Here is a 16,469-nt window from a genome sequence, read left to right on the forward strand (position 1 = left end):
AGAGAGAAAAAGGGGACATCAAGGTCAGTCCCCCTCGCCCGCCCCGTGGGGTGGTGAGGATATGCTGATCTAAACCACAGAATTTCTGAGTGAGCCTCCAGCACACCAAAACCTAGTGGAGGTCAGTTCTTGTGGGGGTTATAGTGAGAGACAAGTGTCTTAGTACCTTGTTTTGTGGGTCCAACAAAGGAACCACGTGTCTCCAGCCGCTTGCTGAGCCACGTGGGGCCCTCCTGCACCTGTATCCTCGTGTACAAGCTACACCTGAGAGCATGTAGGTGCAGACACACACCCGGCTACATCCTGTAGGGGAGGTGCCCAGGGCACTGGGATAAGAGGGGTTAACAGGGAAGGGCTGGACCTCTCTCTGGGCCGTGATTTCCTCAGAGACCCAGGTGTCCGGGGCGCACCCCCCAATCCTGGGCCTGGGGCCAGTTGCTGTTCTTGGCTGTCACGTGGTTTCCCAGCTTGGCTGGGCCAGGGGAGGAGCAAGGTCCAGAGTCAACCCCGCTCCCAGCCCCAGGGTGACCAGAAAGGAGCAGGCGGACAGACAGGTCTGATCCCTCCTGAGTCCTCCAGCCATGAGGCTCCTCTGGGTGCTGATCTGGGCATCCAGCTTCTTTGCCCTGTCTCTGCAGAAGCCCAGGTCCTGGAAGCAGGATGCTAGAGACCCCAAGCAAGGCCAGGGCTGGCGAGGGGACAGCAGGCGTGGGGTGGGGCAGGGGGACCCGATTCGGGGGTGAGGGGTGGAGGGGCCTGAGGTGGGGTGGCTGCTGACTCCCGCCTGTTCTTCCCAGGTTGCTCCTGTTCTCTCCTTCTGTGGTTCACCTGGGGGTCCCCCTGTCAGTGGGGGTGCAGCTCCAGGATGCTCCTCCAGGACAGGTGGTGACAGGATCGGTGTTCCTGAGAAACCCATCCAGCACTCGTGACCGTTGCTCCCCAAAAGTGGAGTTCAGCCTCAGCTCAGAAAGAGACTTTGTACTCCTCAGCCTCCAGGTAACGGCCGCCGCTCCCTGCCGCCACCACCTGCCGCCTGCCACACTGTCCTCTGTGCTCTTGTTCCTTCCCAACGCCCCTCCCCTCCTCCCAGCCCAGGGTCTCCCCCGGTTCTGTCTCAGGGTCTCTTTTTCCTTCTGCTCTGTCTCTGACCCACTCTCGCTCCCTCTCTGGGCAGATCTCCGTGGCAGGTGCCAAGGAGTGTGGGCTCCATCTTCTCCGCAGAGCCCCCGACGTGCAACTGGTGGCCCAGTCATCATGGCTCAAGGACTATCTGTCCAAAAAGACCAACATTCAGGGAGTCAACCTGTTCTTCTCCTCTCGCCGGGGGCACATCTTTCTGCAGACTGACCAGCCCGTTTATAACCCGGGCCAGCGGGGTGCGTTTCAGCCCCGGGGCCCCCACTTCGCAGCCCTTCCCAGCCCCTTGAGTGATGGCACCCACAGCCCTGGAAAGTACCCCACAGGAAGGCTGCTTCCCAAATATTTATTCTCCTCCCCGACGCTCCCTGGAAGGGGCCCCAGGGCCAGGGCCCACCCTCTCCTGGCACTTGGCCTCTGGCTCACGTCCTCACCCTCCATTTCCAGTTCGGTACCGGGTCTTTGCTCTGGATCAGAAGATGCGCCCGACGGAAGAAACCCTCACGGTCATGGTGGAGGTGAGTCCCTGACCTCTGACCTTCCGGATCGGCCAGGGCTGCCGATCGGATCCCCGACCCTGACCGCTTCCATTCCCATCGCAGAACTCTCATGGCCTCCTCGTGCGGAAGAAGGAGGTGTATGTCCCCTCGTCCATCTTCCAGGATGACTTAGTGATCCCAGACATCGCCGAGTGAGCACCCCCACCTGCTCCCTCCCACCTCCCCAACTCCCACGTCCACCCAGTCACATCCGGAGCCCCCTGGGCCTCTGGTTCCCCTCTTCCTGGGGGGGCGGGGTCCCTGGCCCTCAGCTGGCCTCTCGCACACATGGGCTGAGTCCGCCCGCCTTGTCTGTGCTCAGGCCAGGAACTTGGAAGATCTCAGCCCGATTCTCAGATGGCCTGGATTCCAACAGCAGCACCCAGTTCGAGGTGAAGAAATATGGTAAGAGCCCCTTTCCTGCAGGGAATAAGGGGTGAGGGTGGGGACAGGGCAGGGTCAGGGGATGGGGCTGCCCCAGCCAAGAGGGGGGAGGAGTCCCTAAAGGGTCTTTTCAGGGAGTTCCCGTTGTGGTCAGTGGTAATGAACCTGCCTAGTATCCATGACGATGTGGTTGGATCCCTGGCCTCGCTCAGTGAGTTAAAGGATCTGGTGTTGCTGTGAGCTAGGGTGTAGGTCCCAGATGAGGCTTGGATCTGGCGTTGCTGTGGCTGTGGCATAGGCTGGCAGCTGCAGCTCTGATTTGACCCCTAGCCTGGGAAGCTCCTTATGCTGTGGGTGTGGCCCTAAAATTAAAAAAAAAAAAAAAGAAAGAAAAAAAAAAGAGGGTCTTTTCACAAGAGTCTGATCTGCCCTCACTTTGCCCTTGGTCAGTCCTTCCCAACTTTGAGGTGACGATCACTCCCGAACAGCCCTACATCCTGACAGCGCCTGGCTTTCTTAATGAAATCCAAATGGTCATCCAAGCCAGGTAACACCCCCTGGCCCCCCAGCAAGGCCTTGCTCCCAGGGCTCCCCATTCATGTTCCCCAGATGTACGTGCCCTGGAACCCCACTCCCTCCCCCGCCCCAGCCCTCCTCCCTCCCAGCCCACTCCGTTATTCCCTCCAGCCCTCAGCCTCCACCCCTCTCTCCGTGGTGGCAGGTACGTCTACGGGAAGCCAGTGCAGGGGGTGGCATATGTACGCTTTGGGCTCCTGGATGAGGATGATAAAAAGATTTTCCTTCGGGGGCTGGAGAATCAGACCAAGGTAGGAAGGAGGGTGGGGGTGTGCTGGGTAGGGGAGGCGGGCGAGGGAGGGGAGGAGGTGGGGGGAGGACTCACGTCTCATTCCCTGCTCTGTTTTCTCCTTTGCTCCAGCTGGTAGAGGGCCAGTGTCACATTTCCCTCCCAGAGGCCAAGGTGCAGGGTGCGCTGCAAAAGCTTAATATTACAATTAATGACCTCCCAGGGAAGCGCCTCTATGTTGTTGCAGCCGTCATTGAGTCTCCAGGTGAGTGGCTCCCCCTGACTGTAACCCAAGACCCTCACCTCTGACCTTGAGGTAACCCTCTGTGCTCCAGCACCAACACCACCCTTCTCTTCATCTGGGCCCCAGAGCCAGGAAAGAGCCAGGAGACTACCTCTCTCCAACTGCATTTCTGGGGAAGGGGCACCTTCCCCTGTCTCAGTTTATTTTTTTTTCCACCCACCCATCCATCATCCATCTGTCATTCATCCATCCATCCATCCATCCATCCATCCATCATCCTCCATCCATCCATCCACCCACCATCCATCCTTCCATCCATCCAGCAGACACATGTTAGGCACCGTTTGAGTGCTGGGTCCTGTGTTGGCCTCAGCAAATGTGGAGAGGAATAGGAGGCCTGTGCCCCGAGGAGTTCACTCTTGTGGGTGGGAAACACTTGAGCTGCCTCCCCTGGCTCCCCTTTTCCTCTCTCCCTGGGTCTCTGTTGTCCAGCTCTGTCCACCCTGTGTCTTGCAGGCGGGGAGATGGAGGAGGCAGAGCTCACATCCTGGCGTTTCGTGTCATCTCCCTTCTCCTTGGATCTAAGCAAAACCAAGCGACACCTCATACCTGGGGCCCCCTTTCTGCTGCAGGTTCCTTCTGGAAGAGGGAGGTTGAGCGCCGGGAGAAGGGAGGTGGTCAGGAGGGCGCAGGGTCTCACTGGCCTTGCACTTTCCCCCACCCCGCCCTTACCCCCCCTAGGCCCTGGTTCGAGATGTGTCAGGCTCCCCAGCCGCTGGCATTCCCGTCAAGGTTTCTGCCAAGTTGTTTTCTGGATCTGCTCCTAAAAACCAGGATTTTCAACAGAACACAGACGAGAGGGGCCACGTCACTGTTCCCATTGGCATCCCCAAGACCATCTCGGAAATGCAGCTCTCGGTAGGGCCCCCCTCGTGGGAGGGGGTGCGGAACGAGAGAGGGTCCCAGGCTGGGGCGAGAAGCTGGGTGCCTGGGTCCCTGCCGCCAACCCCACCACCCCTGCTCCCCTCTCTCTAGGTGTCTGCAGGCTCCCCCCATCCCGCCACAGGCACGATCATCGTGAGAGCCCCCCCGCCAAGAAGCCCCGGCTTTCTGTCCATTGAGCAGCTGGACACTCGACCCCCTAAAGTCGGGGACACACTTAACCTAAACCTGCGAGCCATGGGCCTCGTCGGGAGCTTCTCTCACTTCTACTACATGGTGCGCACGAGCTGGGTTGCGGAGGAGGACGGGGTGCAGGGGACCTCGGGGCAGGAAAGAGCCCCGGGCTGAGGACGCGCCATGAGGAAGACCCCACTCTTGCCTCAGATCCTCTCCCGGGGCCAGATCGTGTCTGTGCATCGAGAGCTCAGGAGGGACCTGACCTCTGTCTCTGTGTTTGTGGACCATCACCTGGTGCCCTCGTTCCACTTCGTGGCCTTCTACTACCAAGGGGGCCTCCCGGTGGCCAACTCCCTGCGAGTGGACGTCCAGGCTGGGGCCTGCGAGGGCAAGGTAACTGCCATGCATGCGTGCGTGCGTTAGCAGGTTCAGAGAAGGGGGAGACAATTGCAGATAGGACGTGGATTTAGTTGGGATGCCTGAGGATGCCCAAGACCGAAAGAAGTTCTCCCCAGCCTGACTGCCCCCCACCTCCCACCTCTGCCAGCTGGAGCTGAACGTGGACAGTGGCAAGGCGTACCATCCTGGCGAGACTCTAAAGATCCGCCTGCAAACGGATTCTCCAGCCCTGGTGGCGCTGGGAGCTGTGGACACGGCTCTGTATGCCGTGGGCAGCAAGTCCCACAAGCCCCTCAACATGGCCAAGGTGTGTCAAGCCCTTTCCCTAACCCTGCCCCTCCACAGCTCATTGTCCTGCTGCCCTGGGCCCCGAATCTCACTCGTGGACACCCCCCCCCAGTCCTCCCTTGAGCCTTGGCCCCCCTGGCCTCTGACCCCCCCGCTCTCTGTGTCTCTCATACTTGTCCGCACGCTGCCCTCTCACCTGCAGCTGAGTGGCTGGTCCAGCCCATGGTCACTGGTGTCTCTGCAACATCCCTGCCTTTTCTCACCAGGTCTTTGAAGCTATAAATCACTATGACCTTGGCTGTGGTCCTGGAGGTGGGGACAGTGCCACTCAGGTGTTTGAGGCAGCCGGTCTGGCCTTTTCTGATGGAGACCAATTGACCCCAACCAGAAAGAGTGAGAACAGAGGAGGAAGGGGGGTGGGGATGGGAAGATAAAGAAGAAGGAAGGGGAGTTCCCGTGGTGGTGCAGCGGAAACGAATCTGACTAGCATCCATGAGGACAAAAGTTCGATCCCTGGCCTCGCTCAGTGCGTTGGGGACCCGGTGTTGCTGTGAGCTGTGGTGCAGGGCACAGATGCGGCTGGGATCCCGCATTGCTGCGGCTGTGGTATAGGCCAGCAACTGCAGCTCTGATTCAACTCCTAGCCTGGGAACCTCTATATGCATCCGGTGCAGCAGTATAAAGACAAAAAAAAAAAGAAGAAAGAAGGGCAGGGAGGTCTGGGCAGGGGAGGGGAGCAGGGAGGGGAGGCCCCATGCCATCAGGATGGCTGCAGTCCTGCTCTCTACCAGGTCTGGGCTGTCCCAAGAAGGCAAAGATCCGGAGAAAGAGAAACGTGAACTTCCAAACGGCGATTAATGAGATTCGTGAGTTGTGGGTGCCTGTGAAGCCCTCCACGTGGGCCCCAGGGTCAGGATGGGGGTCGCCTGTTGGCCCCTCCACTCCCGAGTGAGCCAGGGTGGTGGTGGCTGCAGAGGTCCATGATCTGAGGTTGGAGATGGGGGTGGCGGGGGAGGCACTTTCCTTTGGTGGCTCTGGAGTTCCTGGTCCCTCAGGGTGTTATCTAGCCGTCAGGCTGGGAGTTGAGGTGCGTCTTCTCTTTGCTCCCTCACGCTTGCCCTGGCCGGGTCCCGCAGTGGGCCGGTACTCTTCCCCCTTGGCCAAGCGCTGCTGCCAGGATGGGCTGACCCAGCTGCCCATGGCACGCACCTGTGCCGAGCGGGTGGCCCGTGTGAAAAACCCGGCCTGCCAGGAGCCCTTCCTGTCCTGCTGCCAGTTTGCTGAAGCCCTGCGCAAGAAGACACGCAGGGGCCAGGGGGGCTTTGCCCGAGGTGAGACTGGCAGGGGCCTGGTGGGGGCATCTGGAGGGGCAGAACGGTCGGGTCCTCACTGCCCTCCACCCTGGTCCCCCAGCCATGGAGCTCCTGCAGGAGGAGGAACTGATCGAGGAGGATGACATCCCCGTGCGCAGCTTCTTCCCCGAGAACTGGCTGTGGAGGGTGGAGGAAGTGCCCCATTCCCTCCAGTGAGTGCGTGTGGCGGGCCTGGCCTTGTCTCTCGCCGCCTCGGGAGTCGGCCTGGAGGGTCAAGGAGCCTCTCGCCTTTCCCACCGCAGATTGTCACCGCTGCTCCCGGACTCTCTGACCACGTGGGAGATCCACGGCGTGAGCCTGTCCAAAAGCACAGGTGCGGTCACCCTCTTCCATTCCCCCTTGATCCAGGCTCCCTGCTTCCTCCTTCGCTCTTAGTGTAGGCAGGATGGGCAGAGACCTGGGGAGGTCTGCACGCCTGCGCTGGGGCTGGGGGGCCAGAGAGCAGGGCCGGGGGTCGGGGGGGCGGGCAGAGCTGGGGCAGCCCCCGTGCCCCACCCCTCCGGCACCCTGTGGCTGTGACGCCCCCAGGCCTCTCACATCTGCCTCCTCCATCTGTCAGGCTTGTGTGTGGCGACCCCGGCTCGGGTCCGAGTGTTCCGCGAATTCCACCTGCACCTCCGCCTGCCTGTCTCCATCCACCGCTTTGAGCAGCTCGAGCTGCGGCCTGTGCTTTACAACTACCTGGATAAGGATGTGCCCGTGAGGCCTCTCGGGAACCCGAGCACAGCGTGGTGGGTTGGGGGCCGGGCAGGCGAGGGCTGGGGAGTCTAACTGGGCCGGGGCTCTGGCCCTCCCCCTCTTCCTGCCCCCAGGTGAGCGTCCACGTCTCCCCAGTGGAGGGGCTGTGCCTGGCTGGGGGCGGAGGGCTCGCCCAGCAGGTGCTGGTGCCTGCAGGTTCTGCCCGGCCCGTTGGCTTCTCTGTGGTGCCCATATCAGCCGCTGCTGTGTCCCTGAAGGTGGTGGCTCGAGGATCCTTTGATTTCCCTGTCGGGGACGCAGTTTCTAAGATTCTACAAATTGCAGTGAGTGGAACACCCTGACTCTAGATCCTCAGGCTCCTGGATTTACCCCCCGACCCCAGCACCCTCTCTACTGGCCAGGACAGAAGTCCAACACGCAAACCCACTGCTTTGGTCTGTTTGCATCTTCTACAATTCTGATCTAACTCCATCCCGAAGTTCACACGCCAAGCCCTGGGGGGCCTGCAGTGGGAGGGGCAGGCTGTGTTCCTGTGTGACCTCTCACAGCTGTGTTTTGCCCGAGACAGAATGAAGGGGCCATTCACCAGGAGGAGCTTGTCTATGCACTCAACCCCCAGAGTGAGTGACACCCCCCACCCGAGCCATCCGTGTCCTAAGAGGGTGGGAGGTGGCAGGGAATGTGGACAGCAGGACAGACTGCCAACGTTTTCATCTCCCTAGACGTCCTAGGCCGGAACTTGGAAATTCCTGGCCACTCGGATCCCAATGTTATCCCCGATGGAGACTTCAGGAGCTTTGTCCGTCTCACAGGTGGGAGTGTCCTCCAGTCCCTTCCCAGTGGCCACCCTTGGATTTAAACCTGTGGACCTTGGTTTGATCTCATAACTCCATGACCTTCTGACCCTGAGTCCCCAGACCTGTTCTCTGACCCTTAACCCTCTCCCTCCCCTAATAGCCTCAGATCCACTGGACACTTTGGGCTCTGAGGGGGCCTTGTCACCAGGAGGCCTGGCCTCCCTCCTGAGGCTTCCTCGGGGCTGCGCGGAACAAACCATGTTCTACTTGGCTCCAACGCTGGCTGCTTCCCGCTACCTGGACAAGACAGAGCAATGGAGCACACTGCCCCCTGAGACCAAGGACCACGCCGTGGATCTGATCCAGAAAGGTTCTGGGTGCAACAGCAAGCTGACAGGGGGGCCAGGAGAGGGCAATTAATGGAAGATGGGCAGCCCAGGTGGCTAGATGGGGGGGGTGTCCAGTGGAACTGGGGAGCATGGCCTTGGGCCCAAGCAGCGGGAGGCTCAGTGTCACCTTAGCAGCTGCTTCTCCTCTCCAAGGCTACACGCGGATCCAGGAATTTCGAAAAAATGATGGTTCCTATGGGGCCTGGTTGCATCGGGAAAGCAGCACCTGGTGAGGTTGGGAGAGTGGTTCTGGGTGTCTGAGAGGGGCCAGAGCCGGTGGGGGCAGAGCCAGGTACTAGGGGAGAGCGGGGCCGTGTCCCCTCGGGGACCAGTCCCTATCCCCAGACATCCATCCCTCCCCTCTAGGCTCACGGCCTTTGTGCTGAAGGTACTGAGTTTGGCCCAGGAACAGGTGGGCGGCTCACCCGAAAAGTTGCAGGAGACGGCCGCGTGGCTGCTGTTGCAGCAGAAGGAGGACGGGTCATTCCACGACCCCTGTCCTGTTATCCACAGGGACATGCAGGTGCGGGGCTGGGAGGCTGGGCCACGGCGCCCAGGACGCTCCCTGCCCCTTCCCCCTCCCGGCTGACATCTCCTTTTTTCCCGCCTTCACCCAGGGGGGCTTGGTGGGAAATGACGAGAAGGTGGCGCTCACAGCCTTCGTGGTCATCGCCCTTCATCACGGGCTGGCCGTCTTCCAGGACAGGAATGCGGAGCAGTTTAAGAGGGTGGTAAGACCCATGTGGCTGCCCCTCAACGACCGCCTTGCTCCTCAGGAACCCCTGTGTCCAGCCCTCACACCTCCTCCCCACTTTCTTCTAGGAAAACGCTATCTCGACAGCAAATGATTTCTTGGGGGAGAAAGTGTCTTCCGGGCTCCTGGGCTCCCACGCAGCTGCCATCTCGGCCTATGCGCTGTCGCTGTCCGGGGCCCCCGAGCAACTGCAGGATATTGCCCACAACAACCTCATGGCCATGGCCCAGAAGATTGGCGGTGAGGGGTCCTGGCAGTGAGCCAGTGAGGGGGCGGGGAGGAAAGAATGCAGACCCCCCGAGGGACTCAGGGTACAAGCAGGGATGACAGCAGTAGAATCGGAGAGCCTCGCGGGCGAACGTCAGAGGGCCAGGTGCCTGTTCATGCGTGGGTCTCTTTTCTCTCCCAGATCATCTGTTCTGGGGCACAGTCCCCAGTTCTCAGAGCAACACCTTGTCACCCACCCCGGCTCCTCAGAGACCAACAGACCCCATGCCCCAGGCCCCGGCCCTGTGGATTGAAACCACAGCCTATGCCCTGCTGCACCTGCTGATCCGAGAGGGCAAGGCCGAGATGGCCGACCAGACCGCATCCTGGCTGACCCGCCAGGGCAGCTACAAAGGGGGATTCCGCAGCACCCAGGTAGGGGCTGCCCTGGGGCTCTGGGGGGTGGGTGGTCCTGAGACCACGTGCCTGAGTCCTGGCCCAACCTCCCCAGGACACAGTGATCGCCCTGGACGCCCTGTCTGCGTACTGGATCTTGTCGCACACCACCGAGGAGAAGGAGCTCAACGTGACCCTCAGCTCCATGTCCCGCGGGGGGTTCAAGTCCCACGTGGTGCGGCTGACCAACCACCAAGTGAAAGGCCTGGAGGAGGAGCTGCAGGTGAAACAGCTGGCTTGCCATGGCACCGGGACCTACCTCGGCCAGGCCAGAAGCTGTCCCTAGCCCCGGGCACCTTTCTGTTATCTTTGTGGGAAGACTGACAGGCAGTGTGACCTAGAGAAAGTCACTGAGCCTCTGAGCTTCATTTTTCTCATCCGAAAATGGTACGGCGGAGTTCCCATTGTGGTGCAGTGGAAACAAATCCTTCTAGGAACCATGGGGTTGTGGGTTCGATCCTTGGCCTCTCTCAGTGGGTTAAAGACCCGGTGTTGCCCTGAGCTGTGGTCTAGGTCACAGATGCGGCTGGGATCTGGCGTTGCTATGGCTGTAGTGTAGCCCGGTGGCTGTAGCTCTGATTAGACCTCTAGCCTGGGAACCTCCATATGCTGCAGATGCAGCCCGAAAAAGCAAAAAAAAAAAAAAAAAAAAAAAAAAAAAGGAGAATGATACAGGCAGAGTCTACCCAACAGCAGTTTTAGGAGGCTGCAGTGAGGTAATGCAGGCAAAGGCGGAAACTTTGTGGAAATGCGAGGCAGGTGAGGAGGCGGGGTTGTTTTTTGGGAGGAGGTATGTTGGAGCAACCATGAGCTCTTCTCACATCTCTTTCCCTTTTCTGTTTCCCAAAGTTTTCCTTGGGCAGCAAGATTAATGTGAAGGTGGGAGGAAACAGCAAAGGAACCTTGAAGGTGAGAGCTGGCAGCCCTGGGCCCCTGGGGCCGGCAGGATCAAAGCCGGTTCTTGAGTGGGAGCCCGGCAGGCAGAGCCCATGGCTGGGGAGGAGGAAGACACCCTGGGGTCCCCTGCGCTTCCCCCCAGCTCTGGTCTGCACCCTTGCTGGGTCCCTGTCGTCCCCTTGACACCTTGGTGCTGCTGCTCCAACACCAGGCACCTCAATCCCAGCTTCCCCCCCAAGCTCCGGTCCCGGTGTCCTACAGCACCTCAGACACGGTTGTGCCCCCAACCCCTTCTCCCTCCTGTGTCCCCTTGTCTGGCTGATGGAGTCCCTTCCCCACCAGGAGCCTGGCCGCCACTCTGGAGGCCGTCTTAGTGCCCCCCCAACCCGAGCCCATCCTTATGACCCCAGAAACTTCTCCTCTGCTCCCACCCCAGCCCTGCCCACCTGCCCAGCCAGACAGATCCCCTCACCTCCTCAGGCCTTGCCTGGAATGTGTTTCCCCTGCTTCTTGTCCCACGTGACAAACTCATTCTCCTCCTTCAAGGCTCGGCCAGAAGCCTTTCCTGAACGTTCCGTCCTAGCCTCCTCTGTGCAGGTGTAGCGCACTCGCCCCAGGCCAGGTCCCTGCTCTCCACTCTGTGTCACCGTCTGACCCAACGCCTGGGCCCATTCCTATTTCCGGACAGCCGGGAGGGCTCGAGAAGGGACTGGAGGCCTCCAATCCCTTAGCCCAGGGAGGTACCCTTTGGTTTGGCTCTGGAGAGAGGTCTTCGGCCCCAAACATCCCATGTCCTCTCCCCGTCCCCTGTTGAGCCAGATCCTCCGTGCCTACAATGTCATAGACCTGAAGAACACCACCTGCCAGGACCTTCAGATCGAAGTGACGGTCAAGGGCCACGTCGAGTACATGTGTGAGTGTTGGGGTCGGAGGCCGTGGGTCCCTGAGGGTCTGGGGCCGGGGTGGAGCGCCAACGCTATCCCCTCGCAGTGGAGGCGAACGAGGACTACGAGGACTACGAGTACGAGGACCTTCCTGCCCAGGATGACCCTGGGGCCCACTCCCAGCCCGTGACGCCCCTGCAGCTGTTTGACCGCCGGAGGAACCGCCGCAGGAGGGAGGCACCCAAGGTGGCCGAAGAGCAGGAATCCAGGGTGCAGTACACCGTGTGCATCTGGTGAGCTCGGGGGGCGCTGCTGGGCTGGTGGGGGGCAGGGGCAGGAGCGAGGTGGGGCTGGGTGTCCACAACCTGGCAGAGGGGACCCCCGGACAACAGGGCCCATGTCTCTGCAGGCGGAACGGCCAGGTGGGGCTGTCGGGCATGGCCATCGCGGACATCACCCTCCTGAGTGGATTCTATGCCGAGCGGGCTGACCTGGAGAAGGTGTGGCCAGTCACCCAGAGGGACCCCGTGTGCCCTCAGGAGCCCTGCCCCAGCTCCGCAGCACCGCCCCCACCCTGCCGCTGCTGAGCCCTGTCCTGGGCAGGGGCGTGCGAGCCTATCTCCCTGTGACCAGCTCCCCTTCCCCGCAGCTGACCTCCCTCTCTGACCGGTACGTCAGTCACTTTGAGACCGAGGGGCCCCATGTCCTGCTGTACTTCGACTCGGTGAGTCGGGGGTGGGGCGGGGGGCTGGTGACAGAGGGGGTCACCGTGGCGCTGGGTTTCCTGAGCTGGGGCTAAGGGGTTTCCCAACAGGTAGCAGACGCTAGTGCCCTTAGAGAGAACTTGTGACGGGAGCCAGGAGGCAGGACAGGAGCCGGCCAGAGCTGAGGTAGTGGCGGCCTGGGGGCCTGATGCCTGCAGGTGGGCGGCTTGGGGCCCAGTGCCCATCAGCAGGGAAGAGCTGGGTCTGAGCCTTTCGTAAAGATGGATTTGGTCCACTTCAGGGACCGCCTTCGTTTTGGTTTTTAGGTTGTAGACCTTCTTGCGGGTTTTGGTTTGGATATAAAAGCGTATTTTGTTTTTTAAAACGATGGTGATCCTAGATGAGTTGTTTTTGTCTTTTCTTGGCCTTATTTGGCTAAAACAAAGTTATCAACTCTCTGGAGTTCCCCTTGTGACTCAGCGGAAACAAATTTGACTACCCTCCATGAGGATGCAAGTTGGATCCCAGGCCTCGCTCAGTGGGTTAAGGATCTGGCTTGGCCGTGAGCTAGGGTGTAGGTTGCAAATGAGGCTCGGATCTGGCGTTGCTGTGGCTCTGGTGTAGACTGGCGGCAGCAGCAGCTCCGATTCGACCCCTATCCTGGGAGTTTCCATATGCCAATGGTGAGGCCCTGAGAAGCCAAAGCATGTGTGTGTGTGTGTGTGTGTGTATAGAATTATATATTATATAGATATAATGTTGTCAACTCTCTGGTGACCCTCAAAAAAATTTTTTTTGGAACATTTACTGTAACCTCTTCAAGAAAATATGAAAAAGGCCCATTAATACTGTGATACCATTAGGCAGGTCTTCGTGGTTGGGGAGACCGTCCCTGCCCAGTGTGAGCAGAGGGGACAGGCCCTCATATCTTGAGGAGCCAGGCAGAGGAGTCTGGGTGAACACGGTGAAAATGAGGAACTAGGAGGATTTCAAGACCAGAACTCACCATGCAGCTTAGGAGGAGAACTGCAGGACACCAGGTTCTGGGCCAGTGTGGGCACGAGGAGAGCAGCTGGTCCCCACGAGTGGTGGGGTCAGGGAGGATGGGCAGAGTGGTAGCACCCGTCGTTAGGCTGTGGCTGATAAGGGAGGCCTCAGCTGCATCAGTGACAAAGCAAGGCTGTTAGGATGGTAAGTGGGTCGGGGCCAGGGGCAAGCACAGTAAACCTGGAGAAGTTAATACATCCTGCAAAAATCCTAATGCAAGAATTTGAGGAGTTCCCGTTGTGGCTCAGAGGAAATGAACCCAACTAGTACCCATGAGGACTTGGGTTCAATCCCTGGCCTCACTCAGTGGGCTAAGGATCCGACATGGCCGGGAGCTGTGGTGTATGTCGCGGATGTGGCTTGATCCCGCTTCGCTGTGGCTGTGGTGAAGGCCGGCAGCTGCAGCTCTGATCTGACCCTTAGCCTGGGACTTCCATATGCCGTGGGTGCGGCCCTAAAAAGAAAGAAAGAAAAAGAATAAGGCTGAAAGTTTTGTTTGGAAATCACCAGCCTGCAGAGTTTGGGGAGAGAGAGCCAGGAAGTGGTGAGGCCTCCACAGGGCAGCGCAGAGGAGGGCCAGGCCCAGGGCCGGACCAAACCTCTAGAGGGAGGGAGAGGGGACATCAGGAAGTACCAGGTCAGAAACCAGGGTGGTCCAGACGCTGATCCTCAGCTTAGGGCAAGTGTCACAGAGAACGCGTCTGTGATGTGAGACTCTGTGGAGGAGACTGGGACGAGGTCACCACGTGGGTGGTGAAGTCAGCAGAGACCTTGGGGAGCAGTTTTTAGAAATCCGGAGGCTGGAAGGTAACAAAATGTAAAGGCCATGAAAGATAAGAGCAACAGGAACCAAGCTGAGACGGGCCAAGGAAAGACATCACAGCAGCGTGCAGGGCCCAGGGGTGGGTCCCTGACCTCCCCCCACCCCTGCCCCCCCGCCAGGTCCCTACCTCCCGGGAGTGTGTGGGCTTTGGAGCCGTGCAGGAGGTGGCCATCGGGCTGGTGCAGCCGGCCAGCGCCGTCCTGTACGACTACTACAACCCCGGTGAGCTCTTGGGGGCCATGCGGGAGGTTGGGCTAGGTGGCCGTGAAGGGTGCCAGGGGAGTCCTGTGACTCCGGGGGACTGGGGAGGCAGAGGGGGGCCTGTGCCCTAACTCTCCCCTCTCTGCTTTTCTCCAGAGCACAAATGTTCTGTGTTTTACGGGGCGCCAAGTAAGAGCAAATTCTTGTCCACATTGTGCTCGGCTGATGTCTGCCAGTGCGCCGAGGGTAAGAGCCGGGGCCTGGGGGGCGGGGGTGGGAAGATGGCCCAGTGGGGGCCTCCACCGTCTCATCTGGACCCTTGACCGCAGGCAAGTGCCCTAGACAGCGCCGGGCCCTGGAGCGGGGGCTGCAGGACCTGGATGGTTACAGGATGAAGTTTGCCTGCTACTCGCCCCGCGTGGATTACGGTCAGTCCTCCCGCCGGGCCCTGGGGCCCTGACCCTCTCTCTGGGTGTGCCTGTTCCTCCCAGGCCCGCGGGTGGCCTTTTCGCTCTGTGCTGACCTAGAGCCCTCTCAGCCTCGGGGGCCCTAACCTTCCCCCTCTTCTCATAACACCCCCTACGGCCGCCCCCAGCCTTCCAGGTGAAGGTTCTCCGAGAAGACAGCAGAGCTGCTTTCCGCCTCTTTGAGACGAGCATCACCCAAGTCCTACATTTCAGTAAGAAGGGGAGGGATGAGTGGGCGTGGCTGGGGGGGGAGGTGGGGGCGGGGGGACCTCTGGGGCCTGGCTGCCTGCAAGAGTGAAAAGTCAGCTAAATCTAAGCTCGGATCCCTTGGGCCCCTTGGAAGCTCTGGGCTTATCAATAATCAGGACAGCAGTGGCACCTCTGCGTGGGGAGCAATGAGGGTCAAATGAGAGGCTTGGCGCAAAGCCCCTGGCCCCGCGCTGTTCCACCCCTTCTCCTCCCCTCTGACAACTCCTTCTCCTCTCAGCTAAGGATGTCAAGGCCGCTGCTGCTCAGGCCCGAAACTTCCTGGTGCGAGCCTCTTGCCGCCTTCACTTAGAACCTGGGAAAGAATATCTGATCATGGGCCTGGACGGGACCACCCACGACCTCAAGGGAGAGTGAGTTTTCTGGGCCCCTTGGGTTCTTGCTCTCCTCACCCCTGACGAGGGAACAGATCCCCTGCCCCCTCAGAGGCCAGGTGCCTCGTGCTCGTCTGCCTGACCATCCTCCTAACTCCTGCTGCCCGCCCCGTTGCCCCCACAGCCCCCAGTACCTGCTGGACTCGAACTGCTGGATCGAGGAGATGCCCTCTGAGCGCCTGTGCCGGAGCACCCGCCATCGGGAGCCCTGTGCCCAGCTCAGAGACTTCATCCAGGAGTACAGCACGCAGGGCTGCCAGGTGTAAGGGCTGCTCTGCTGCCTCCTCCAGGAAAAGTCACCCCTGGATCCTTGCTTGGCCCAGTCCCCTGAACATAGCCCTGGGCAGGAGCAGGCACCCAATAAAGGCTTTTGGCAACAGAGTGTCCGTGTGTGTCTCTGGCACCGAGACCAGGTTCCGGGGGGCCCAGGCCAGGGTCTGCCTAATCTGAAGCCCTCAGAGCTGGGTGTCCAGCTCTGCCTTCACTCACCCCCTCCTGCCAGGTGACGCCCGGGGAACTCAGGCTCTCGCAGGACCACCACGAGCAGCCCTGTGACTCAGCAGGTCACCCTGAGCTCGGATGACCCAGTGCCCACCCCAAGGCCTCCCTTTTCCTGGCCTGCGGGGCACCACCAGCCCCCATGTGGCCTGTCACCGTGGCCTCAGGTGGGGGTAGTGCTCAGCCAGCAGCTGGCTCTTCTGCCTCATGAGCAGCTGTCCAGCCACCCGTCTCCCGCTCTGTCCTCACACAGTTGGCAGGTCTGGGGTCTTGCTTTCAGCCAAGACCTGGTCTGTTGAAAGCGCGTTTGATACTTGATCCCTTTATCAGCAGCATTAGGTAACTTTCCTCAGATCTGGTGCAATCCTCAGCTCTGGTGATGTCTTCATCTAGTTACAGATTTCAAACAAGCCAGAAGGCCGACTTTGATGTGCCTGTCAACACGCTGGGGAACCACTGTTCTTCTGGGGTCAGCCCTCCCTGCCTGCCTGCCTAGCTCTCCCCCATTCGGCAGCACCCCTGGGGTCTTCAGGGCTGACCTAGGAATTCATCTAGAAAAACTTGCTGAGGAGTTCTCTGTGGCACAGCGGGTTAAGGATCTGGTGTTTTTACTGCAGTCACTTGATTCACTGCTGTGGCACAGGTTTGATCTCTGGCCCAGGAACTTCCACATGCCACAGGAGCAGGGGGAAAAAAAAAAGGAGGGAGAGAGAGAAA

General features: G+C 60.0%; 1 protein-coding gene across 1 annotated transcript; it reads left to right on the plus strand.

Annotated features, from left to right (window-relative positions):
* Positions 1-530: 530 nt before the first annotated feature.
* Positions 531-15,627, plus strand: C4A (complement C4A (Rodgers blood group)). Its single transcript, NM_001123089.2, is given in 41 exon segments — positions 531-646; positions 798-996; positions 1,175-1,376; positions 1,585-1,655; positions 1,740-1,828; positions 1,999-2,081; positions 2,511-2,607; positions 2,782-2,887; positions 2,998-3,130; positions 3,626-3,741; positions 3,851-4,027; positions 4,145-4,327; positions 4,436-4,621; positions 4,776-4,934; positions 5,182-5,308; positions 5,707-5,781; positions 6,052-6,246; positions 6,329-6,440; positions 6,531-6,601; positions 6,848-6,987; positions 7,101-7,310; positions 7,556-7,607; positions 7,710-7,799; positions 7,945-8,154; positions 8,327-8,402; positions 8,540-8,696; positions 8,791-8,904; positions 8,996-9,167; positions 9,337-9,569; positions 9,646-9,813; positions 10,440-10,499; positions 11,307-11,400; positions 11,478-11,664; positions 11,781-11,871; positions 12,021-12,095; positions 14,065-14,167; positions 14,303-14,392; positions 14,476-14,574; positions 14,742-14,825; positions 15,101-15,233; positions 15,379-15,627. Coding segments are annotated over 41 exon segments (5,226 nt in total). The 5' UTR covers positions 531-581; the 3' UTR covers positions 15,521-15,627.
* Positions 15,628-16,469: the final 842 nt, after the last annotated feature.

The sequence above is a fragment of the Sus scrofa genome, chromosome 7 (genome assembly GCF_054392235.1).
Source record: "Sus scrofa isolate SSC_HxYL_T2T_F1_AM1 chromosome 7, Sscrofa_HxYL_maternal_Yorkshire_Landrace_v2.0, whole genome shotgun sequence".
NCBI lineage: Eukaryota > Metazoa > Chordata > Mammalia > Artiodactyla > Suidae > Sus > Sus scrofa.